Source organism: Myotis daubentonii, chromosome 1 (assembly GCF_963259705.1).
Source record: "Myotis daubentonii chromosome 1, mMyoDau2.1, whole genome shotgun sequence".
Taxonomy (NCBI): Eukaryota; Metazoa; Chordata; class Mammalia; order Chiroptera; family Vespertilionidae; genus Myotis; species Myotis daubentonii.
The window spans coordinates 231151332-231175108 of NC_081840.1; the positions used below are offsets into that span (position 1 = coordinate 231151332).

The following is a 23777-nucleotide window of genomic DNA, read 5'->3' on the forward strand; positions in this document are numbered from 1 at the left end:
ACCACCACCACCACCACCATCATCACCACCAACAACCATTACCACACCATCACCAATATCATCACCATTACCACACCATCACCACCACCACCATCACCACCACCAACAACCATTACCACACCATCACCAACAACACCATTACCATCACCACCAATGACAACACCATCACCACCAACAACAACACCATACCATCACACCACACCATCACCACCAACGGCAACACCATCACCACCACCAAACCACCATCACCATCATTACTGTCACCATCACATCACCATCTCACCACCACCATCACCACTACTGTCAACACCATTACCATTGCCAGCACAGCACCATGACCATCACCACCATTATTACCACCACCACACCATCACCACCAATAACAATACCATCCCCATCACACCACCACCACCACTGCTATCACCACCAGAACAGCTCATACTCCATGTCAGGTGCTGGTCTAAGCAATGAGCATGTTTCCTCCGGGAACCCTCACACGCACATAAGACAGGCATGAGGATCGTTATCTCCATTTTTACAGGACAGAAAACTGAGATTAGGATAAATTCAGGGGCTTCCTAGTGCGCATCGGAGCCGGAAATCCAATCAGATGCTTGGTCTCCTTCATTTGTTGGAAAAATATTTTCTCCGAGAGTCTCCTAGTACCAGGCAGCATTCTAGGTGCTGCGGGCACAGAACTGTTAGAGACAGAGGCGGGAGGGCTGCGTTCCAGAGTGCATGTGTGTGAGCATATGTGTGTGCATGCCTACACACGCAAGCATGTGTGGGTACATGTGGGTGGGGCAGGGGCACAGACCATGAAGAGGACGGGGTGACTCCCATCTTCCTGCCTTCATTCTTCTCCTGAAGGAAAATCATGGAATATCTCCCCCCCCCCCCCCCAAGCTTGTAGTCACGTAATAAATACTGACAGCGCCTAGGTGTGCTCATCTGGGGACACACACATCTGGTGGGAAGAGCCAGACGATCGGGGATGACACTGAGCGGGGGGAGGACCTGGAGCCTGGAAGAGGCGAGGTGACGAGTCGGTGGGTGTCAGGGTGTCGGCGGGGTGTCCCGGACTCCCGTCTGCGTCTTTCTACAGCTCACAGCCCTGCCCGGGGGGACGTTCTCCGCGGCCCTCCTGACCCAGAAGCTGAGCCCCGTGCACCCACGGCTCTAAGGCCTCCTGTCCCCCATGTCCCAGCCGCCACACCCGTGTCACCCTCACACGGCAGAGCCACTGGCGGCCTCATGAGACCCACAGGGCCTGCGCGGCGGGTGCGCTGGTGTCACTGTGGCTTCGCACTCTGCCTGGCCCGGCTTCCTGTCTTTGACTTTCGCGAATGAACGAGGAGCTGTGGGTGCGTGAGGACATCGCCGGGCGGCAGGGGAGGAGGGGCTGGCGCCAGAGGCCGAGGAGAAGAAACGGGTCCTTATGATGCAGCTTTTATTTCAAAAAATAGGAACCCAGCCTGTCCGTTTCCTGCGTCAGCCGACCAGACGGCAGCTGTCCTCCCGTCCGTCCTCGCTGCTGGGCCGAGTCGGGCCCTGTGGTCTCCCGGGTCCGGAAGCCCTGGGCCCCGGCCTCGGCCGAGCGCTCACGGCCTCTGGAAGTGGACAAAGAAGGTCCGGATCTCCTTGGGGCCGATGGTGATGACGGGGCCGTGCCGGGCGCTGGGCCGGGAGCCGCCTGGCGGGGGCAGAGGTGGTCAGCCCAGCCCTCCACCCGGAGCCCCTGTTCCCGGGACCCCCAACACCACAGGGTGTGGCTGCCCCTCCTGCCAGGACCCACGGCCGGGGCCTGCACCCCAGAGGATTTCTGCCGCATTTCTGCCCTTCCCCGAGCACTGGGCCGGCAGAGGAGGCTGGTCCTGGTCCCGCGAGGCCTCAGGACCTAAGGGGCTTCTCACTGAGGCCGTTGGGGGGCCCGCCCTTTAGTTCACTGGCCCCCCAAAGTCATGTGCTGGGGTTTGGGCTCATACTGTTCACCCACCTCCCTCCTGCACCCACCCATGCATGATCCACCCATTCACCGCCCCCCCAATGACTGAACGGCCCCCTGCCCCCGCCCCCGCCACAGTGCTGGTGCGGTGGACCGAGAGGCGTCACTCTGCCCCTGCCTGGCCCGGGCAGGACAGGCCGGATGGCGGGCCAGGCGCGTTCCAGCGGAGGGAACAGCGTGCGCAAAGCCTGGGCGGCGGGAAGCAGCCTGTGGTTGGCGGGGCCACAGTGGTGTGTGCAGAGCGAGGCACAGCCTGGCACACTCAGACCCTGGGGGCCGCCGGCGAGCGTGGGTCTCACCTGGGCACGGACAGGTGGCGTGGCCTGCACTCACACGCACTCGCACACGCACACGCACTCGCACACGCGCACACCTGCGTGGAGCCCTGGCAGGCAGGCACTGGCCCAAAGCCTCTCCTAACTGCTATGGTAGTTCAGGGCGGCTGCAGAATCAGAGAGGGCGAGCAGCCTGCTCAAGGTCACACAGCCTGAAGGGGCAGCGCGGGGCAGCCGGGCAGCACCCAAACCAGGGGCTCCCAAACCTTTGTTGTGTGTCCTCCACCTCCAGCGCCGCAGCGAGTTCACACTCCAGGTCCCCGTGAGCGAGCGCTCCTCCACGGCCACCAGCGTGCCCAGCCCCCGCAGCACGGCCTGCAGGGAACGCAGCACGGGGAGGGTGAGCCGCCGGGCTCCAGGGCTGAGCAGAGGACACAGCTGCGGGGGGCCACCCAGGGCCCAACACGCCTCCCTCATTCCATTCTCACAGCAAAGCTACTGGCGGGAGCCCACTTCACAGGTGAGGAAACTGAGGCCAGGAGGCCCTGCTTCCCAGCTGCCCGGCTGGATGGGGGTGCCCACGAGGTGGCTGGCGCTCAGAGCAGCTCCTCCCACATCGAGCCCCCTCCTGCCCAGCGGTGCTCAGGCGGCACCAGGCCCGGCCCCTGGAGGAGGCCAGCCAGTCACCCACCCCCTTAGCCAAGTAGCTCAGCCCAGCCACCCACGCAGGGAGGCAGGGGCCCGAGTGGCCATCGGCATTCAGGGACAGCGGCTGACCGGAGGGCGGGGTTCTGGGCCAGCTGCCCTGGCTGATGGACGGGACACGCACGGGCGACCAGGCCCGGGTACTGCGACCCCACTTTGGTCTTTACACCTGCTGGTGAGGCCCGACCGGCTGTGACCACAGGTGACAGCAGGACGAAAAGGAGCTGGCGTGCTGAGGACAGCCTGGAGGACTGAGTGACCGAGGGCAGCACAGCCCAGCCGCGCTCCGCTGGTGAGAAACGCCTGGCCTGCTCCAGGCGCCCTCGCTGGCAGCCACCCTGGCAACCGTGCACCGTCCTCCCTGAGAACCCTCTGGGCCACCCACCAGCACCATCCACGCGGAGGAGCAGCACGGCGTCTGCCCGGCCATCGCCCCCCAAGGGCCTCGGCACTCCGCCTGGACCAGCAGCACAGGCGACCGACGCCCAAGTGCCACCTTGGTCTTCCCTGCGCCCTGAACACACGTGGCTTAGACCTGCTGTCGGCCTGCGAGGGGCCCGTGGGCCGGGGGCGGGAGAGGAAGGAGACGAACCCTGCCCCACGTGGTGAGGCTGGGAAAAGGGGGCGTCCGGAGGCGCGTGAGGCAGGCCTGGGGTGGGGTGCTGGGTTCCACAGGACCCGAGGAGCACACAGGCAGCAGATATGCCCCAAAGCGAAATCAGAGGGAGGAGCAGGCACTCTGGGAGCAGATGAACAGGGAGCGCCAGGCACAGAGAGAAAACGGGGAGGGGGGAGGGGTCACGAACTACCTTCCGGGGAGAAGGGGTCAGGCCGGGCACCGGGTGGGGTAGGAGGGGTGGGAGGGGGGCCCAGAGCCCACACCGGGTCCGCTGTGAGCGCACCTGACACACCTCTTTGCCAAAGTGGTTTCGGAGTCGGGACTGTGACCTGGAATGTGACTCCCTGGGCCAGCGCCCCAAGCGGCTGGACAGGGTGGTCTGGCGGGGGGGGCGGGGGGGGCGCGCCCACCTTCAGGTCCACGGTCACCGGCTGAGACAGGACCTGGTGCTCCCGGACCTCGTACAGGTGGTGGAGCCGCAGCAGGACCCGGCGGAGGTCGGGCTTGGCCTTCCTTGGGAAGCCTGAGGGACGGAGGGAGGGGGGCTGTGTGCGGAACTTGACACCCCCCTCCCCTTCACTCCACTTTACGTCCTCCGGCTCCTGGGAGGCGCCCGCACGGCCTCCACGGGCTCAGAGAGGGGCAGTCCCTCGCCCGGGCCACACGGCGATGCCCACTCCTGGAGAGGCCCGCTCCTCCGTCCTCCCTCCTCCGTCCCCCGTCGTGTGGGCCTCCTGGCCCTGTGCTCAGATCTTCCCATCTCAGGAGCATTCGCTCCTCCTCTGCCTGAGGCCAGTGCAAAGCCAGCAGAGGTGACCTGTCACTCCAGACGGGAGTGTTTCCTGTCACCAGGACTGAGGTGCCCATGGTGCATCATGGCCTCCCCGGCAGGTCCCCGGTCCCACAGCGAGAAGGGCTCGCTGCTGACCCAGGAGACATACAGCCGCAGGAGGTGGGGGGGGCGTGCTGTCGGCACAGGGACAGGTGGGCCCTTGGTTACGGCGGCAGGAGGTTTGTAAAATTTCTTCTACGTGGTCCTGGCGCAGTGGTTCGGGATGGGCCTTGAGCCGAGTGAGGCTTCGGGCCCCCGATGAGGTGGGGAGGGTGAGGAGGAGGGTGAGGATGACAGCCTGCTTCACAGGGGGTCACGTGCCCGTGGGAAGGGGGTGCTAAGGTGCTGGGGTTCAGGGTTAGGCAGCCTCTGGGATGCAGACCTGAGCCCAGGTCTCCCACATACACTTTTTCAGGGACAAGGATGTTACTTGGCCTGTCGCCACTTCTTAACTCCACAGACTTTCCTTTGTGGGGGGCCAGGTCCTGGGTGGGACTGTGAGGACCCGAGGGTGGCTGAGGCGCAGCCAACCTGCCTTTGAGCTGCTCAAGTGCAAAGGGGCAGAGGAGGTGCAGCTGGAGTGTTGACAGCAGGACCAGTCGCTTCCTGGTAGGTCTCGCCTCCACCGTGAAGCCCTCCCTGATGCCCAGCCCCGGCTTCCGTCTGATCACTGTCATCGCTGCCTGGTGACCTGACTGCTCCCCCCTCTAGACCGGGAGCTCGGCGAGCAGAGACCTCGCCGCACCGGTCACTGCGCTTCCTCCAGGCCCCGGCCCGGAGACGTTGGGTTCACAATGAATGGAAGTTCCGGACAGTCGGGCTGCCAGGGCTCTCGCGGAGGGTGACGGGAGTCAGGTGCTCGCGGCCCCAAGGGAGTCCCTGGAGGAAGCAGGACCGGAGCGCAGCCCTGGGTCCGGCAGGATGTGGCCAATGGTCTGGAGATGGAGGCGGGCTTAGAGGGGTGCAGGGAGAATCACTGGGCAGGTCCTGGGCCGGGGTCCAGGCCCCCTGTCCCTGGACACTCGCTGCTTCTCTGTGGGCCTCAGCCGCCCCATTGGCAGGTGAAGGGACCAGGTGACCTTGAGCCATGACCACTCTGAGGAGGCCCCTTGCCCGGCGGTGCGATGGGCCGGGTTGGCAGGGGAGGGAGGAGGGGGCTGGCCCCGGACCCTGCCTCACCTTCCTGGAGCTTCTGCAGGTGCTTTGTGTGGTTGGAGCTGTAGGTCCAGCCGGGGATGCTGAGGGTCTGCAGGTGAAGGCTTGGGGGCAGCGTCACGGCCTCTGGCTGCCGGGCCGCAGGGCGCTCTGGGTCGGCCTCTGCACAGCCCACGGACACAGCGAGGGGCAGGGCTGGGGCCACCCCCTCCTCCTGCATGCGGAGCTCTCCCCGCCGCGGCCCCTCCCAGCACAGCGACCTCCCAGCTTCCCCCCGGGCAGCCTACACGGCCGGTCCAGAGTCCACCCAGGCTCCCACCCCAGTCCTTCCCCCAAATGCCCCTCCTCCCACAGGCCCAGCAGCTCAGATGACGAATCTAAGAGCTGGGCGGACCCTGAATCTCCGGTGCACCCATTGCCAGCTACAGATGGGGGACCACGGCCCAGAGGGACACATGGTGCATCCAGATCAGATGACGCGCTCACACAGAGCCCTGTTTTCTAGTCAAGCCTGGGAAGCCAGCTCCCCCCTTGTCTGGTCACCCCGGGTCTCCGCTCTGAAGACCCCTCAGCCCCTCATCTTTCTGGGGAAATGCTCCTTTCAACTCTGGGCTGCAGCTGGAATGCCATCTCCCTGCTGTACTCCAGGCCACAGTGACTGGTCCAGGCTGGGCTCATGTGATCCCATAGGGCCAATCACAATCTTTCCCTGGGACTTTAGCATTTGAGACCCAACGTCGCGTCTCCATTCCTTTGTGGGAGAAGATGGAGGAGGGAGGAGCAGCCTCATGAAGGTTCCAGCTCGGTACACGTTACACCCCTGCCCTTCCCTTGATTTCTCTCACTTGCAGCCACCAGAGACTGGAGTGAGGCCAGAGGAGGGAGCTGAGCGGCCTCGGAGCTTTCTCAGACATGGCATCCGCCCTCCGTGGGAAAGGCTGCCTCTGCCAGGAAGAACACTGGGCCTGGAGGGGCAGGCAGCAGCTCCGGGCAGTCCTGGGAGAGGTGGCTCCCGAGAAGCCCAGCGCTGCCCGGCCGCCCGCCTGCCGCGGCCGCTGCCCAGCTCCTCCTCCCGCCCTGAGCTTCCCAGCCTCTGCCCCTCCAGCTGCTCCATCGGCGCTTTTCCTATCAAACACGGGAACCCTAAGACATCCCTCAAAGCTGGCCCACAGGCTCATCTCGGCTTGCGGGTCACACTACCTAACCCCACAGGTCACCGGCCCTCTCGTCAGCCCCGCCCACTGTCTGCCCTGAATCCCGACCTGTGTGACCGCATCTCTCCAAGGCACATCCCACGAGGAATCCCTCACGAGAGGACTCGGCCTCACGGCGCACACAGCCCAGGCCCCGAGGGCACCCGCCCTCCCCGGTTCTCGCTGGCCTGACGGGCTCCGTCTCGGCACCCCCTTACCAGGCAGCCTTCCCAGCACCACCACGGGCCTGTGCTGCAGGGCCAGCCCACTCTGCGGGCGCAGGCGAGTGGTCAGGGACAGGGGTCCCAGCAGGAGCCAGAACACCGGGCGGACAATGGAGGCTTCTTTCAGGGTGACGTTGAAGATCTGGGACAAGTCCAAGTTGTTCCTCAGCCGCCGGTGAAGCAGCACCTGCAGGGGAGAGCTGGGTGGCAGGCCCCCGGCACCGGGGCTGCCGTGGGGGGCAGCGCGGGGCCCCGCCTACCTCCACCTCTCCGTCGCCCTGGCTGGAGACGCCGTGCGCCTGCTCAGAGAGCAGCACCAGCCTGGTCCTGCTGTCCTCGATGTAGGCCGACTGCACCATGGGGTAGTAATTCTGTGGGCACAGACATGGCCAGGAGGGCCGTCGGGCAAAGGCAAGGCAGGCCACCTGGTCAGGGACAGCCCGCTGGCCACCCCAGCCAAGCCCCAGCTCAGGCGCAGCAGCAGCTCGAGGTGCCATGGGGGAGGGACTCATCTGGCTCCCCTGCCTCCTGACCTGTGAGCTGGGGACCTGAGCCCACTCAAGCCTCAGTTTCCCCTTCTGTAGATGGGGCACAAAGACCCACTCTGGACAACTGCTGCAGGGAGGGAGGGACACGGGCCCGCCAGGGCCCTGGGCCGAGGGGTGCTGGCGTAAGGGCCCGTGATCTGAGCAGCAGCCACACGGCCATGCCTCTGGCTCCCATGGGGCAGAATCCCCCGGGGTGACAGGCTGGACTGTGGGGGGCCTGACCACAGAGGGTGAGGACCAGCAAACAGAGATGCAGGGAACACACTCGGGCAGGCAGTGCAGAGCGGAGCGGGGATCCCGTGGAAGGAGAAATAACAAAGGCTCATTGCGGGCTCACGAGGTGCCCAGCACCCCGCTTCCCTGATTCTCCCAGGGACCCTCCCAGCCCGGGGGCGAGGAGAGGGCACGGGCACAGGGAAGATCAGTCACATGCCCAAGGCCACCAGCTGGGAGCTGAAGGCGTGGGCGCTGGACCTGGTGTCTGACTGGAGGCCCTGCGGCCGCCATGTTCCGCTGAGAGCGCGGACACGGTCAGCCCTGGACATGCATCATCCCAGGAACCCTCAGACCAACTCTGCCCTGCGAGCCCTCATCTTACAGGAGGGGAAACTGAGGCCCCCGGGGACTGTCCTCAGCGCGTGGCAGCCCGGTTCAGACACTGGGTTGACCCAGCCTGGGCTCCACCCCCACCGGCAGCAGGGGGGGCTCCCACAGAGGCCCCGGCTCCCAGGCCTCGCCAGCGCACCCGGGAGATGGTGTGGGCCGGGTAGTCCCGGTGGAGCCTGCGCTGCATCTGGAAGGCGTTGCTGTCCGAGTGCAGGACCCGCAGGCTCTGCAGGCCGGTGCTGGTCCTCAGGACGGCCTCGCGGTTCACCTCCAGGGGGCCCACGCGCAGCTCCTGCTCCAGGCGGTGGCAGAGCAGCTCCCGGTGGTAGCCCCGCGGCACGTGCGCCAGGCGGGAGTAGATGGCGTAGGTGTGCTCTTTGGCCTCCAGCGTCCTGAAAGACAAGAGCCGGATCGGTATGCAGCCTCCGGGCCTCTGGATGCCCCTTCCTCCTTCCTCCCTCCTCTCCTGCCCTCTCTCTCTTTTCTTTTCTTTTTTTTCTAATATATTTTATTGATTTCAGAGAGGAAGGGAGAGGGAGAAAGAGAGAAACATCAGTGATGAGAGAGAATCATTGATTGGCTGCCTCCTGCACACCCCCTACTGGGGGTCGAGCCCACAACCCAGGCACGTGCCCTTGACCGGAATCGAACCCAGGACCCTTCAGTCCACAGGCTGACGCTCTAGCCACTGAGCCACACGGGCCAGGGCAGGTGCTTCTCTCCCCCTCCTTCCCGCAGGCGGGCGGGTGGGCAGGGTGCCTTCTCAGCGACAGGACGGGAGGCGCCGGTTCCCTGAAGGCGCAGGGCCCGGCCAGGCCCGATGGCTTCTGTCGGGGAACACACAAGAACTCCTCTTGTGCCAAGTCACTGGCACCGCGGGTTCCTGTCCCAGCTCCGCTCGGACACCGCCAAGGTGACAGCACATGCAGACGCAGCCAGAAAGCCTGGCCTGGAGCCGTTCATTCCTGCACCGGACTTCCATCCAGCGGCAACTGCCAAGCAGGAGCTGGTAAAGGTGGGCCCCAACACCCGCCCGTGTGCACCTACTGTGTGCCGGGCCCAGCCGGAGGCCGCGCACCTGTAGAAGTACTGCCGGATCTCCGTCAGGAGGCGCCCGCGCACCATCTCCACGCTCACCGCCTCCCACGCGGGGTCCGCAGGCCCGTTAGGCAGAAACACATAGTTGTCAGAGACGGGGAGGTCATTCTTGTCGTTGACGGTGTACTCCAGGAACTGCTGGGTCACGCGGACCGTCCGGTTACTCTGTCTACAAGAGCAGCCCAAGAGAGCAGGGTTATTGCTGCGGGCAGCGTCTCCCGGCATCGCCCTCACGAGCTGGAGCCAGGCTGCCGCCCCTCTCTGCAGGCGCGAAGGGAGGATGAGTGCCTCTGCACCCACTCTGGGGTGGCTTGGGGACAGTGCGGAAGAGGAGGCGTCCGCGAGGCCTCTCTGCCCTCCGAAGGGGAGGGAAGAGAAAAGCCTCCTTTTTGTGCATCTGGGCCTTTCCCAGCTGGGCCCAGGCCGCCCCCAAGGACGTGACAAGTCACCCAGAACGGGAGCTCTGCAGACCACACCTGGCAGGGACTTGCATGCGGAAAAGATAAAGAACTCTTACAACCGAATAATAAAAAGGCAACTCAGCTCGGCCGGCGTGGCTCAGGGGTTGAGCGTGGACCTGTGAACCAGGAGGTCACAGTTGGGTTCCCGGTCAGGGCACAGGCCCGGGTTGTGGGCTCGATCCCCAGTGTGGGGCGTGCAGGAGGCAGCTGATCCATGATTCTCTCTCACCATGGATGTTTCTCTCCCTCTCTCTCTCTCTCTCTCTCTCTCCCTCTCCCTTCCTCTCTGAAATCAATAAAAACACATTTTTTAAAAGACAACCCAATTTCAAACCGGACAAAGGATCTGCCCAGACATTTCATCAGAGAAGATATACAGGTGGCCGCCAGGCCTCGGGAGAGATGCCAGCACCCCGGTCAGCGAGGAAACGCAAGTCAGAACCCCCTCGGACGCGACGCCGCGTCACACCTGAGGAGCGCCATCAGCAGAGAGACAGGAGGCACCGGTGAGGCTGGGACCCCACACACTAAGGGGGGCCTGGGAGATGGAGCTGGCACCGTGGGAAACAGCCTGCCGGTTCCTCAAACGTAACAGATGTGCCCTGTGACCCAGTGACTCCGCTCTGAGGAATCCACCCAGGAAAGGAAACCCACACGCACACAAATCCAGGCACAGGCATCGCCACAGCAACATAACTCAGAAGAGCCAAAACGTGGGAACTGCACAAGTGCCCGTCCGCTGTGGGCTGGATAAATGAACTGGTGTGGCTACGCAGTGGAGTATGACTGGGCCATGAAAAAGGCACGCCGTGCGCATCCAGGGTGCACCGCGGATAAAGCTTTGGGAACCTGATGCTGAGTGACAGAAGCCAGTCCCAAAAGGACCCCATGTGGTCTGCTTTCATTTTATGAAATCTCCAAATAGGGCGAATCCAGGGGGACAGAAAAGAGATTAGAGCTGCGGGGAGTAGGAGACAGGGAGCATGAGACATCTCTTTGGGGTGAGGAATATGCTCTAAAAATGTGTGTGGTGACACTTGCACAACTCCGTGAACATCCTAGAAATCATAGATGCATCCAGGTAAGTGGGTGAATGGGATGGTGTGTGAATTACAGCAGCTCAGCCCTGATCCACCTCAGGCCTTGCCCAGGCGTTCCCTTCTACGGCACAATGCCCCTCATCTGTGCCAGCAGATCCTCTGGCCCTTCAAGGCCTCCGGCCGGGCTCCCGGGGTCTCCTCTGAGCACCCCCACTCCAGTTCCAGCAGCTCCTCTCTGAGAATGCGCCAGATGTGCTTTGCGGTGAGCTCACTGGAACTTCAGGGATCCCAGTGAGAAACACCCTTCTCCTCTCCTAAAGCAGCTGACAGGAGACAGGGGCCAGGAGGTGGGCAGTGGGTCCTGGCTTAGGTGTGGGCGTCGAGGGCTGGGGGAAAGGAGTGGCGAGCTGGAGCTGCCCCCGCAGGGGCATTCCGGATGGTGTGCAGGACCGAGCAAGGAAGGACCCAAAGCCAGCGGCTGACTCCACCTTTTTCCACCTGACCAGGGACCTCGGAGCATGCTCAGGGCATTTCTGTGGCTCCCCTCCACTGCCTGCTCTCAACCCTCCCACCGGCCACAGCTCTCGCGAAGGGTCTCATTTGGAGGGAAGTCCCAGACCTCTGTGCCTGCAGAGCTGCTGACAGCCGCCTGGGGCTGAGCTCCTGGTGACACTCACTCACAGCCACCTCTCCTCTCCCTCTTCTCCCCTCCCCCCCCTTTCCTTCTCCCACACTCCCACTCCTGGTTGGAGATCACTTCAGGACATGGACATGGTGCTCTGCAGAGGGAGCTGGGCTCGAATGAAAGCTAGGCTGTGGCCTGAGCATGGACAGGGTTGGCCCCAAACCTCCAGGGAGACCTTCCTGGGAGTCAGCTGCCCTCTCTGCTGTGAGAAAGTAGCTCCTGAATGAGTGATTGGATGGAAGGAAGGAGGGAGGGAGGGAGGGAGGGAGGGAGGGAGGGATGATCAACAGACAGTTTGATGGATATGTGGATGGTTGAGTGCAAAAACGGATGCGTTAGTGGATGGATGGATGGATGGATGGATGGATGGATGGATGGATGGATGGATGGATGGACAAATAGATGGATAAGTGGATGGACAGATGGATGAATGGATGAATGATTCAATGGATGGATGTGTGGATGGGTAGAGATATGGATGGATGGATGGATGGATGGATGGATGGATGGATGGATGGATGGGACAGGTGTGTGGATAAATGGGGCGGGTTATACAGAAGAATGGAGGTGTAATCGGTGAGTAGATGGGTGAGTAGGTGGGTAAATGGATAGTTTGGTGGGTGAGTGAATAGATTAATGAATTTTATGTTTCACTAAATTTTAAAAAGGGGGTAAAATGATTATTATATTTATTCCCTGGGGTGGCGGTCCCTCAATATCCCTTTTTCCTCAGGATCAACAGCTCTGGAATGAAAAAGTTTAAGAAAGTCTTTTTTGCACTGGCCAAAACTCATCCTCCTAGAAACAAAGATGGCAAAATGCTGAAAGACCTCCACCACCATCAAGCCTTTCCCCCAGCCAGGAGAGGAAATAAAGTCCCCAGTGGGGGAGTGACAGCTCGGGCCTCAGGGAATGCCTCCACCTCAGAGCCAGCAGTGGCTGCACCTCACCTCTCCCAGATGCTGTGCATCAGGTTGGTGTCCGTGTCTAGGAAGACAGTGTAGCAGTCATTCTTCACGGACACCAGTTTCTTGCCCCAGGGCCTGGTGCTCAGTCTTCTTGGCTTGCGGTCAAGCTTGGAGGTGAAGGCCATGGTGGCGGTTGCTGCCTGTTGGCCCTCCGGGGCCTGCTCGGTGGGCCTGACGCTATAGTACCGGTAGCTGAGGCCCGGAATCGTGGTCAGCACATACAAGTCATATTTATGTGGGATCTCCTTCGATCTCTGGACCTGCAGGGCCAAATGTTCAACATAAAAGAGATTTGGGGTTGGACGACTCGTCTCCGCAGTAACCCTCATCATGCCCCCCTCCTGTGCAGGGCGCTCACTACCCAGGAGGCAGGGCGTCTTTCCATCATCAAACTGAGCTGAGTTCCCCTCCTTGCATCCTCCCTGCTCAGCAGGCTCCAGCTCTGGCCTCGTCTCCCTCCCCTGCCTCCCTCCCTCTTGGCACCAGCACCACCAACTGCCCTGCCTTCCCCACTCCTGCTTCTTCCTGCCCCTGAGCCATTCCCCATGCCGTTCCCTCTGCCGGAGACCCCTTCCCGGGAGGAGGCGACCTTCTCCCTCCATCCTCCAATTTCCCACGGAGGGACACTTTCGGGGGGGACCCTTTTCTGTCCCCCTTCTCTGGTTTGGGGAGGGGGCTTGGAGGAGACACGGGGCCCATTTGGCCATGCCCCTCGCTCTTAGGGCAACTGGGAGGCCTTTTGGGGAGGCCCGTCAGCACACCCCGGAAGGCCCCACACAGCCTCCCACCAGCCTTTGGTGAGACGCTGCAGGCGTCTGTCCCCCGCAGCCTCCCCAGTGACTTTCCTTGCCACCGTCTGCACTTTCTCCTTTGGTTTACTGCCTGTCCCTCTGGCTAGAAGGCAGGGACTTTGGCTGGGATAGTACCCAAGTGCCTAGACCAGCGCGGGCACGTGGCAGGGGCTCCAGAACAGCCGGTCAGTGATTTACTCTGTGCGGTGCTGCACTTGGTGGGAAGGGGGCCGTGCTGGGTCTGCACAGACCAACCCCTCCTCCAGGGCCTCCTGCTCAGAGGAGCTCCCCTGCCTCCGGTCTCAGCGGGGGCTGCAGCCCTGGCTCCCGGGCACCACGCCATGCCTTCCCTGGCCCTTCAGCATCCGCTCCCCTCCCCACAGTGACGTGTCCAGAGACCCAGAACTCAGCCCAGAGCCAGGCCCAGAGCAGGCACGGGGGAGTGTCTGCTGAATGACTGACGGGTGGCACCTCCAGGGAAGGGCCCGCAGGATGGCAGGAGGGGTGCCTGGGGCACCAGGTCCGGCTCCAGACAGGGGAGGAGAGGAGACTGGACCACACACTCAGAGTGGGGGGCCCCTTGGTGTCTGGGTGCTGGGCCGAGGGGCAGCCCTGAAATCAGCACCTCCATAAACCACCCCCTTAAGGAACAGGGAGGCCTTTCCCTCGCAAAGTGGGCATTTACATTAGAAAACACACGCTCAGGGCGGGGCGAGCGGCCCCCACAGCGCAGGCCACGCCGAGGCCCTCCAGGGAGGGACTGTCCCAGGACCTGTGGCCACGTCAGCTGCCCAGGCCCAGAGTCGGTCCCCTGGGTAGATCCCTCCGACCCGCAGTGGACACGCCCCACATGGATGTCCTCAGGGAGGGCGGGCTGTCGGTGTCCCTGCGAGCGCCTGGCCCGGGCAGGTGTCAGCAACAGCAAGTGCGTCCGCAGCAGCAATCGCGCCCCTACCTGGGCCTTGACCGGGCGGCCTGACTCATCCGTGACCGTGACGTGGGGGAAGCTCACGGTCAGGTTGATCACAGTGGTGACCGTCCGGGCCAGGGGGTTGTAGACCGTGGCAGAGTGTCCCCTGGGCTCTGAGCCTGCAAGGAGGGTGGGCTTTCCTTGCTGTTCTCAGGCGACACCGTGGGGGGCCCCTCGGTGATGGAGAAACAGGCAGGCGAGAGCGGGCCCTGCAGGGCTCCCGGGAGAGGACAGGGACGGGTGTGCTCCCTGCAGGGCTCCCGGGAGGGGACAGGGATGGGGTGTCATCCCTGCAGGACTCCCGGGAGAGGACAGGGACAGGGTGTGCTCCCTGTAGGGCTCCCGGGAGGGGACAGGGACGGGGTATGCTCCCTGCAGGGCGCTCCACACCACTCGTCGCCGTGTCCCTGTCCCCAGTGCCTCTGGACAGCGGAGGCTCCGTGTGCTCCCTGCTCACCTGCCCGGTCAGCCCACCCTGTGGATGAGGACACGGAGGCCAGAGAAAGAGTCGCCGCCCCGGCAGCCCAGCTCCTGAGGCCGCGCCCCGAGGCTCTGAGTGCCCGGCACGGAGAGTGACGGGAGAATTCTCTGGAGCCTGGAAGGTCAAGTCCAGCTGCCCAGCCCAGCATGCGAGACGCCCGGGTATGCACCCGAGTCCCTTTCTGTCCCTTCGTGTGCCCCACGTGCAGCCAGCTCTGACCACGCCTGTGAGCCCGCGCACAGCACACGCTGTCCAGTGCCCGCCCCCGCTCGGCCGCTCCCTTGGGCTGCGGTGCCCCTCGGTTGCCGGGATCCGGTCCATCCTTGCTGTTTCAAGGGACCTGGCATATATGGCATACTGTTCTTAATATGTTTGCTCACCTTCTTGGCACTATGTGTTTTAACCAAGGGCACCTCTCTGAGAAAGGTTGTTTCCCCAGGTAGGGATTTTCCCCTGAAGTTAGGGAGGGAATAAAACCCCTCAACTAAGTGCCAGGCGGGTAATTAATCACTTTAACTACGAACAATCATGCTTAAGCTACATAATCTTTACCCCCTGGAATGGAGATAAGAAACGCCCTAACCTTTGGAATAGAGATTGATAGGATTGGAATCAACTGGTATAAATACAGATGTAACAAGACAACAGGAGACAGAACCTAGACACAGAACCTAGAGACAGAAGAACTTCGCTGGAGAGAACATGGCAAAAGATCCTGGACAGAAACTGGCCACAGAACCTAGAGACAGAAGCTAGCGAGAGAACCTGGCTGAAGAACCTAGAGACAGAACCTGGCTACAGAACCTGGATAGAACATGGCAAGAGAACCTGACTAGAACCTGGTGACCGAACCTGGCTGGAGAACCTGGACAGAACCTAGTGAGGGAACATGGCTACAGAACCTGGCTGGAGAACCTGGAGAACCTGGCTGGAGAACCTAGCAAGAGAACATGGACACAGAACCTGGCTGGAGATCCTGACCAGAACTTGGCTGGAGATCCTGGCTAGGCTGCTGATCAACTGAACGCTGTCTCTGTGTCATTCCTTCTTCGCCGACTCCGTCCACACCTTTGGGGACCCCTGGACCTGGTAGGTTTGGACCCCAGCACTCGGTCGTCTCCGCTGACCCCTTGCTGTACCACTGCCCATGCCAGCGGGTGGGCAGGGACTGCCCTGCCAGGCAGTGTGGTCACTGCCCTGTCCTACTCTTTCCATGACACTCCGTCTCTCCCACCAAGCCCAGGCCTGTAGGCGGGCGCTCTGTGCTGCTCCCGGCCCCCGGGCCACCCAGAGTCTGAAGGTGGGATGGGGTCCCACACAGGCACGGGGGTCGGGGAGCAGGCCAGGTGAGCAGTGACATGGAGAAGGGCCCGGTGCGGAGAGCAGGCTGAGGGTGGGGGCCTGTGGGTTTGAAGCCCCTCAGACCCATCAGATGGGTGTGATTGTCACTGTGAACTCATCACACCCTCGCAGTCAAGGTCTGGGTCCACCGGCTGCACTGGGTGCCTGTGCCCACGCTGACGCTTGGCCGGGGCGGGGGCCCGGCCGCGCCAGGTTCCCGGGGTCACCTAGGCCTGCACAGCACAGGGCAGCGCAGGCCTGGGGTGCAGCCCTTTCCCGCCTGCATGGCCTGGGGAGTCCGCAGCGCTGTCTCCCCGTGTCCTCGCTAGAACAGCAGGCAGGAGCAGTCCTCGCAGGCAGAGTGGGAGGCGGGACAGGAGCCAGCCTGGGGAGGGGCCCAGCCGATGCTCAGCCCTCAGCCCTCAGCCCTCCCTTATGCAGGGAGCGGGAACGAGGGCTCGGAGCAGTGACTCACCTGCCCAAGGTCAGGCGAGGTCAGGGCACATGAGGTCAGGTGTTCAGGCCCCGCCCCCGGCCCCCAGGCTCTCTTCTCAGAAGGGACCAGAGCGTCCGCATCCCCAGCCCGCACCCCACCCTGCAGTCCTCGCGTACCTGGGGAGTCTCGGGGCGGGTCCAGCACGATGGCGGCCATCAGCTGGAGCACGGCCTGCATCCCTGCTCTCAGGTGCTGCACGAACATGTCCCTCACCTTGACGGCCTCCGTCCCGGTGATGCCATCGTGGTGCTGCACCTGCCGCCCCACCAGAGAGGGGAGAATGGGTCCGGCCTGCCCGCCGAGAGCTGGCGGGACCCCGCGCCGGCTAGGCCCTGGCTGCCCTTCCGCTCAGCAGGTGTGGGCGCAGGTGGGTCCCTCGCCCTTTACGGAAGGGGCACCACGGCGCAGGGAGGCGAGCAGCTGGCACGTGCCTGCCTGACCTTGCGGAACCAGCTGACTTTGGGGAGGGCCGTCACTCCCACTGGGCGCCCCGGACACGCTGGGCTCAGTCAGTCCCTGCGCCGCGGCAGGGCGAGATGCAAACGGCGCTGTGTGGCCGCAGGGCCAAGGGGGTCCTGCACATTATGGCACTCGATTGCCCCCACCCACCGGGTGGGCGTGTGTTCTCATGGCACAGGGCGAGGTTAGGGCTCAGAACATCCCATGCTCGAGGCCACACAGCAGAGCAGGGCCTGCATCCAGCGCGCCCCCCCCCCCCCGCCCTCTCTCCTCCCCCATCCCCCCCCTCGTCCAGGCTGGTCACCAGGGGGCCCTCGGTGATTTCATCTGCGACTTTACCTCGGAGACGGCCCAGCGGAGCTTCTGGAGCTGCTTCAGGGCCCAGCGGGGGTCCAGGCGGCGCCGGGGGCTGGGCCACATGTAGCGCGTGAACATGGACTCCCCGGCGTACAGCAGCGCGCTGGCCCGCCTCGCCAGCCCCTTGAGCGGGCCGCGGGAGGTGTAGAAGCCGGTCCACACCTGCGACTCCTCTGAGAGACAAGGGCCAGCAGGGGTGTGAGCCCTCCACCCCCGTAAGAGCTGGGGCCAGAGGGGCGGGGTCACCTGCTCCCCGCCCCGGAAGGCCTGGGGGCTCCTGCCCCAGCCAGGCCAGGGACTGCCCCAGAGCCCTGGAGGGGCTAGGCAGGTGGGAAGAGGATTCCTGGGTGGGCTGGGGGGCAGGGGAGCCCGGGGAGGGTCAGGAAGGCCTGGCTCAGCCTTGAACCAGGGGCCTGGGAGGCCTGGGGGAGGGGAGGGAGGGGAGGAGAGTGGGCAGGCCCCGCTGAGAGGTCTGAGCACTGCAGCCTCTGAATGTGATTTGGGGACAATGGGGGACCCAGGACAGGCCTGCCTCAGCACGTCCCTCTGGCTGCCCAGGGAGGGTGGGTGGGAGGGAGGGAGGGTGGGTGGGTGGGAGGGAGGGAGGGTGGGTGAGAGGAGGGAGGGAGGGAGGGTGGGTGGGAGGGAGGGAGGGTGGGTGGGTGGGAGGGAGGGAGGGTGGGTGGGAGGGAGGGAGGGAGGGAGGGTGGGTGGGAGGGAGGGAGGGAGGGTGGGTGAGAGGAGGGAGGGAAGGTGGGTGGGTGGGTGGGAGGGTGGGGGAGGGAGGAGGACCAGGAATGGCGCCATAATTATTCATCGCTACATCTGCGGGCCCTTGCCCTGTGCGGGACCCAGGATCCGAGCTTTCCTTGTTTCGCTTCGCCTGAACAACTCGATAGACGCAGCGCCATTACTGTCCCGGTTTCGCTGCGGCACCGCCAGTCCGTGAGGTGCACGCAGCCACAAAGCAGGCTCAGGCCGCAGCCTCCGGCCCTGGCGGCGCCGTGAGGGGCCAGCGCAGCCGCGGCCGCCGGGACACAGGCGTGAAGCACCCGGCCCCCGAGCAGGACCATGGAGAACGGAAGGGAGACCCCCTGGCCCGGCCTCCGTGTCAGGAAAGGTTCCGGGAGGAGGGACATCAGCACAGACAGTGGAACTTGTGCCGGAAGAGACGGGAGGGCCGCCCGCAGGAACCTGCTGTGTGCGGGCAGAGCTGGGAGCCCGGCCGTCGGTGTGGCGGCCGGGACGGCCACGGGGACCGGGAGGTGGGGGCCGGGCCAGGCTCCAGACTGGAAGAGCAGACATTGAGGGGGGCCCCACCCTGGCACCAAACTGCCGCCCCCCAGGCGGTACCTGAGGAGTAGGGCAGGAAGTCCTGGTGGCCACGGACGTGCCAGGTGGCGTTGTGGGCGTGCACGGCGCGGAAGTAGGCGCTCAGCGTGGCGTACTCCACCGTGATGCCCAGCTGCGAGGCCTGGGTGCTGAGGACGCTCAGCAGGAGGTCCATGTTGGCAAACTGCACGCCAGCGTTGAAGAACTTCCTGTCACACCCCTGTGGCAGGACACGGCACGGCCCTCCTGAGGGCAGAGCGCAGCCCCACAGAACGGCCCGGGGCACCTGCCACTGTCCACGGGGCCATCCACGTCCCAGACCAGCTCCCCCGCTACATTCCTGGACGTTTCCTTCTCTCTTTTTCTTTCTTTTCTCTAAATCAGGTTGTACATCCCCTAGACTTGTTTGTCTTTTATCTTATAAGAAGTTTGTTCCTGCCCTAGCCGGTTTGGCTCAGTGGATAGAGCGTCAGCCTGTGGACTGAAGGGTCCCGAGTTAGAATCCAGTCAAGGGCATATGCCCAGGTTGCATATGCCCAGTGTGGGGCGTGCAGGAGGCAGCCGATCAATGATTCTCTCTCGTCAGTGATGTTTCTATCTCTCTCTCCCTCTCCCTTCCTCTCTGACATCAATAAAAATATTTTTTTAAAAATAGTTTTTTTCCTTTGACTATCTTCACCCATTCCCTCACCCCCACCCCCCACCTCTGACAACCACAAATTCGATCTCTTTTTTTCTACGCGTTTTGTGTTTTTAAATTTTACCTATCCTGTAAGTGAAATCATACAGTATTTTGTCTTCCCCTGACTTATTTCACTCCCTGGCATTTCTAAAAGCCATTTAGTATTACTACTCATCAGAGCCATCCATTCTAGTGCTGTGGGAATTGTGAATAACAATGAACCAGCCACAACTCACATTTATGGCCCTTCACTTCACCTTCAAAACAGCAAAGTCAAAATTGTTAGAAACCTACTACCTACCAAGACTGAATCTGACAAAGTGGAGCGTGTAAACAGACGTTACTAGTAAGGAGATTGAATCGGTAATCAAAAAGCTCCAAACAAACAAAACTCCAGGGCCACATGAGTTCATTGGTTAAGGCCATTAAAAGAAGAATTAATACCAATCCTCCTAAAATCTTCCCCCAAAAAATAGAAGAGGAGAGAACATCTCCACACTCATTTCCGAGGCCAGCGTTACCCTGGTCCCACAGTGAGACAGAGACACAAGTAAAGAAAAGTACAGGTGACCATCCCCGATGAACATAGATGCAAAATTCTCAACAAAATGTTAGCAAACTGAGTTCAGCGATACATTAAAACTACCACACCATGAGCTCAGGCGGGAAAACAACAATCCCATTTTAAAATGGGCAAAGGATTTGAGTAGCTATCTCTCCAAAGGGGACAGGCAGATGGCCAACGGGCCCGATGAAAAGGGGCTCAGCATCCCTAACCATCAGCGAAATACAAATCAAAAACCACATTGCCCTGGCCAGTGTGGTCCAGTGGATAGAGTGTTGGCCTGCAACCTGAAGGGTCCCGGGTTCGATTCCGGTCAAGGGCACATAGTTTGGTTGCAGGTTCCTCCCCGGCCCGGGCCCTGGTCGGGGCTTGTGAAGGAGGCAACCAATCGATGCGTTTCTTCCACATTGAGATCTCTCTCTGTCTTTTCCTCTCTCTTCTACTCTCTCTAAAAAACCAATGGAAAAATATCCTCAGGTGAAGATTAAAAATAATAATAAACAAATCAAAAGCCACAGTAAGATGTCACCTCACGCCTGTTGGAATGGTTACCATTAAAAAGACAAGAGAGAAGTGCTGGTGAGGAGGGGGAGTAAAGGGAACCCTTGTGTACTGTTGGTGCGACTGCAAGTTGGTGCGACCACAATGGAAAACAGTGTGGAGATTCCTCAAAAAATTTAAAATAGAACTCCCATCTGAACCAGCAAGTCCCCTTCTGGGTGTTTAGTCAAAGAAAACAAAACATTAATTCTAAAAGTTATATGCACCCGTACTCATAGCAGCATTATTTACAATAGCCAAAACATGAAAGCAACCTAAAGTGTCCATCCATAGATGAATGGATAAACAATGTGGTCACACACACACACACACCTACCATTCGATTCCTGGTCACACACACACACACCATTCGATTCCTGGTCTCTCTCTCTCACACACACACATACACCATTCGATTCCTGGTCACACAAACACATACCATTCGATTCCTGGTCACACACACACACACACACACACACACACACCATTCGATTCCTGGTCACACAAACACATACCATTCGATTCCTGGTCACACACACACACACACACACACACACACACACACACACACCATTCGATTCCTGGTCAAGGGCACCTGCCCAGGTTGCAGGCTTGATCCCCAGTAGGGGGCGTGCAGGAGGCAGCTAGTCAATGATTCTCTCTCATCATTGATGTTTCTCTCTCTCTCCTTTCCTCTCAGAAATCAATAAAAATAAAAATAAAAAAGAACAAAGGGAGGGCACAGGATGATACTGTTGGGGTTCTGTGGCCTGGACAGCAGATACTTTAGGCAGGTGTTTCTGTGCTCCTGCAAGCATCACATTCTATTTTGAACTGTTGAGAAAGCAAACATTTCATTATTGTGTTTCTTTATTGCCTACATGTAGTTTAAGTTATGCCTCGAGCCTCATCCAAAGTTGTATATATATATTAGATCAAATATGTCCTTCAAGTGGCCTGTTGACATCATGTATGGAGTTTTATAGTTTTCAAAAATTATTTTTTTCAAAAACTATTTTTAATGCCTGCACCTGTAGAAAAAGGTAATCACAAATAAAAAGAGCAAACCGACAAAAATGGCACTAAAAGAAAACAAGAGAGGCCGTCACAGTGAAAACGTTGCAGAGCTGGTGGGAGCCTGAGGCGGGCGCGGGCGAGGGCTGTGCTTCAGGGCAGGGGCTGGGTGAGCTCAGGGTGTGGAAGGAGCTGGTGGGGGTGAGGCCCAGTGTGGGCAGATGGCAGCCCGGCCCGGCGCCTGGGTGGAGACCGGCCGGTTTGAGGGGAACACGAGCCCGGAGTGGCTGCGAGGCGGACACCAGGGCCTGGGAGCAGCTTACCCAGGGCCAGAGGATGTGCGGGGTCCGATACCCGCGGGCCCGCGACTTCACGTCCAACACAAACCTCTCCACGTACATTTCGACGTTGCGCAAAGTGACGGGGTCATTCAGGTTGTTGTGTTCCTCACCCTGGAATTGTGTGAGCAACGGGGCCTCACCTTCCCAGGAATACCCTACCCTGCGGGAGAGAGAAAGGTTAGGGGGCCCCACCCCAAGAAGGGAAGCCGCCTGGGGTCCCCGGGGCCTGGCAGGGCTCAGGCAGCCCATGGGGCAGCTCAGGACCTGCAGACCCTCCTCGGTGACCCCACCTCCCACCAGCGCCACGGGCAGGCCAGGGGTGGGCAGGCAGGAGCTGTGCGGACAGAGGGGGCTCCAGTCCAGGCCGCCCCTCCCTGGGCCCGCGTCATCAGCTTCCCATGGAGCCTACAGCCACTGCGTCCCCTCCTCCACAGGGGATCACTCCTTCCCCGGGCACCTCCCAGCCTGCAAAACGGGTGCAGGGCCATGGCCAGCGCTGGGCCTAGGCTGGGGCCAGGGAAGCGGCCACCTCAACTCCAGTCTCAGTGTCACCCATAACAAGATTTAACGCAATGCTTCAGAAAATAAAATTAAGGCCGGAACAATCCTGGTGAGCAAAACCTCGTGGTGTTCAACAAAGGCAGACGCCGCATCGGCACTTTCCCTCCACCCGGCTCCCACGCTTGGCACGGCTCTGACCCTGAGAATGAGCCTGGCCCCTGCCTCGCTGGGCAGCACGGAGGCACCTGGGGGACCAGGATCTCGTGGGTAACATGTACTGGAGGCCGTGGTGAGGGTTCAATGACAATCATTGGTGGGAAACCGCGAGAAACCGTGCCAGGCACGGAGCGGGCCTGACCCACGGCCACGCCGGCAGTGAGCCCGCGGGCGTCCCTCTCCCAGCGGCCCCTCCAGCCTGCCTGCTGGTCTCTCCAACTCACAGAGGGACGGCCACCCTGTGCCCGGCCTCGCGGGTGCAAAGGGGCTGGCTGTACCCATGACACGAGGCCTGGGCGCTGGCGCCTGAACCAAACCCAGTCCGAATGTTCGCTAACCGTGGGGACCTTGGGCGAACAGCTCTGCCTCAGTTTCTCGTGGTGTGACATGGGGCACTGGGTGCGTCTCCCTCGGGGGGGGGGGGGGGGGTCACCGCTGAGGCCGTGCAGGGACAGTGCCTAGAGGGGGCCTGGCACGCGAGCGCTCACGAGCAGTAGCCGTAAAAGTCCAGGACGTGCGTGAAGATCTCCTGCCGCTCCGCCAGGGACTGGGACCCTCGCCACACGAACTGCATCTCCTGCGAACCAGAGGGACCAGCGAGGCTGAGGGCCCGCGTGGCGTGGACAGGCCTCCCTCGCTGCCTCCTCCTGAGGCCCCACCTCACCCCCCAAAGCCGCATGAGGTGTGGATCTGCCCTCGAGCAGGCCACCTCCCGGGGCCGCCCTCAGGCACAGGGCGCTCATCGCGCTCACGGCGCAGCAGCCCACGTTCCACGGCTCAGCGGGCCGGGCGTGCTCAGGGTTACACGCGGGGAGGAAATCCTGGTCCTGTTAGCCTCTCTCTGGGGCGCACTCAGGCTCCCCGACGCCCCAGCGACTCGATTCTGGGCCTTGGAAGACCGCAGAGCTGCACTCGGCCAGAGTTGCCTGCGGCTGAGAGCAGACACGCTGACCAGGGAAGTGTGCTCCATGCTCCATGCTCCGTGCTCCGTGCTCAGGGGCCCTGGTGGCGCTCCTAAGTGTTACTTCCCTTGCCCACCGGAGCTCCACCACTTCGCCTGCCTCCTAGGGGCGGTTCCCGCTGCTCTCCTGACCCTAAGCCCCTGCTTCTCTGCTCAGGTGCGGCCCAGCCCTGCAGGGGCACCTCCCTTAGGACAGGCGCTTCCTAGGGCCAAAGGGGGCAGCGGTGGGTGCGCCCAGCACTCACCTGCATTTGCATCAAGGCCTCCTTTAGCTCATAGTCGATCCGGGAGATGACATGGGCGTTGAACCCCGCCA

The 23777-nt window shown here is 61.7% G+C and overlaps 1 protein-coding gene across 1 annotated transcript in view; it reads right to left on the bottom strand.

Moving 5' to 3' along the window:
- Window positions 1-1520: 1520 nt before the first annotated feature.
- MAN2B2 (mannosidase alpha class 2B member 2) overlaps window positions 1521-23777 on the bottom strand; it is a 30932-nt gene continuing 8675 nt past the window's right edge. Inside the window, exons 4-20 of the mRNA XM_059682947.1 lie at window positions 23707-23777; window positions 22989-23077; window positions 21766-21970; window positions 18663-18861; window positions 17292-17482; window positions 16587-16748; window positions 14161-14286; window positions 12397-12674; window positions 9241-9429; window positions 8302-8554; window positions 7269-7379; window positions 7003-7195; window positions 5606-5753; window positions 4015-4117; window positions 2547-2655; window positions 2274-2304; window positions 1521-1677 (exon numbers count right to left, since the gene is read on the bottom strand). The exon at window positions 23707-23777 is cut by the window's right edge and continues 102 nt beyond it. Coding sequence (XP_059538930.1) covers window positions 1602-1677; window positions 2274-2304; window positions 2547-2655; window positions 4015-4117; window positions 5606-5753; window positions 7003-7195; window positions 7269-7379; window positions 8302-8554; window positions 9241-9429; window positions 12397-12674; window positions 14161-14286; window positions 16587-16748; window positions 17292-17482; window positions 18663-18861; window positions 21766-21970; window positions 22989-23077; window positions 23707-23777 — 2534 coding nt within the window. The 3' untranslated portion in view covers window positions 1521-1601. The remainder of the gene's footprint in view (window positions 1678-2273; window positions 2305-2546; window positions 2656-4014; window positions 4118-5605; window positions 5754-7002; window positions 7196-7268; window positions 7380-8301; window positions 8555-9240; window positions 9430-12396; window positions 12675-14160; window positions 14287-16586; window positions 16749-17291; window positions 17483-18662; window positions 18862-21765; window positions 21971-22988; window positions 23078-23706) is intronic.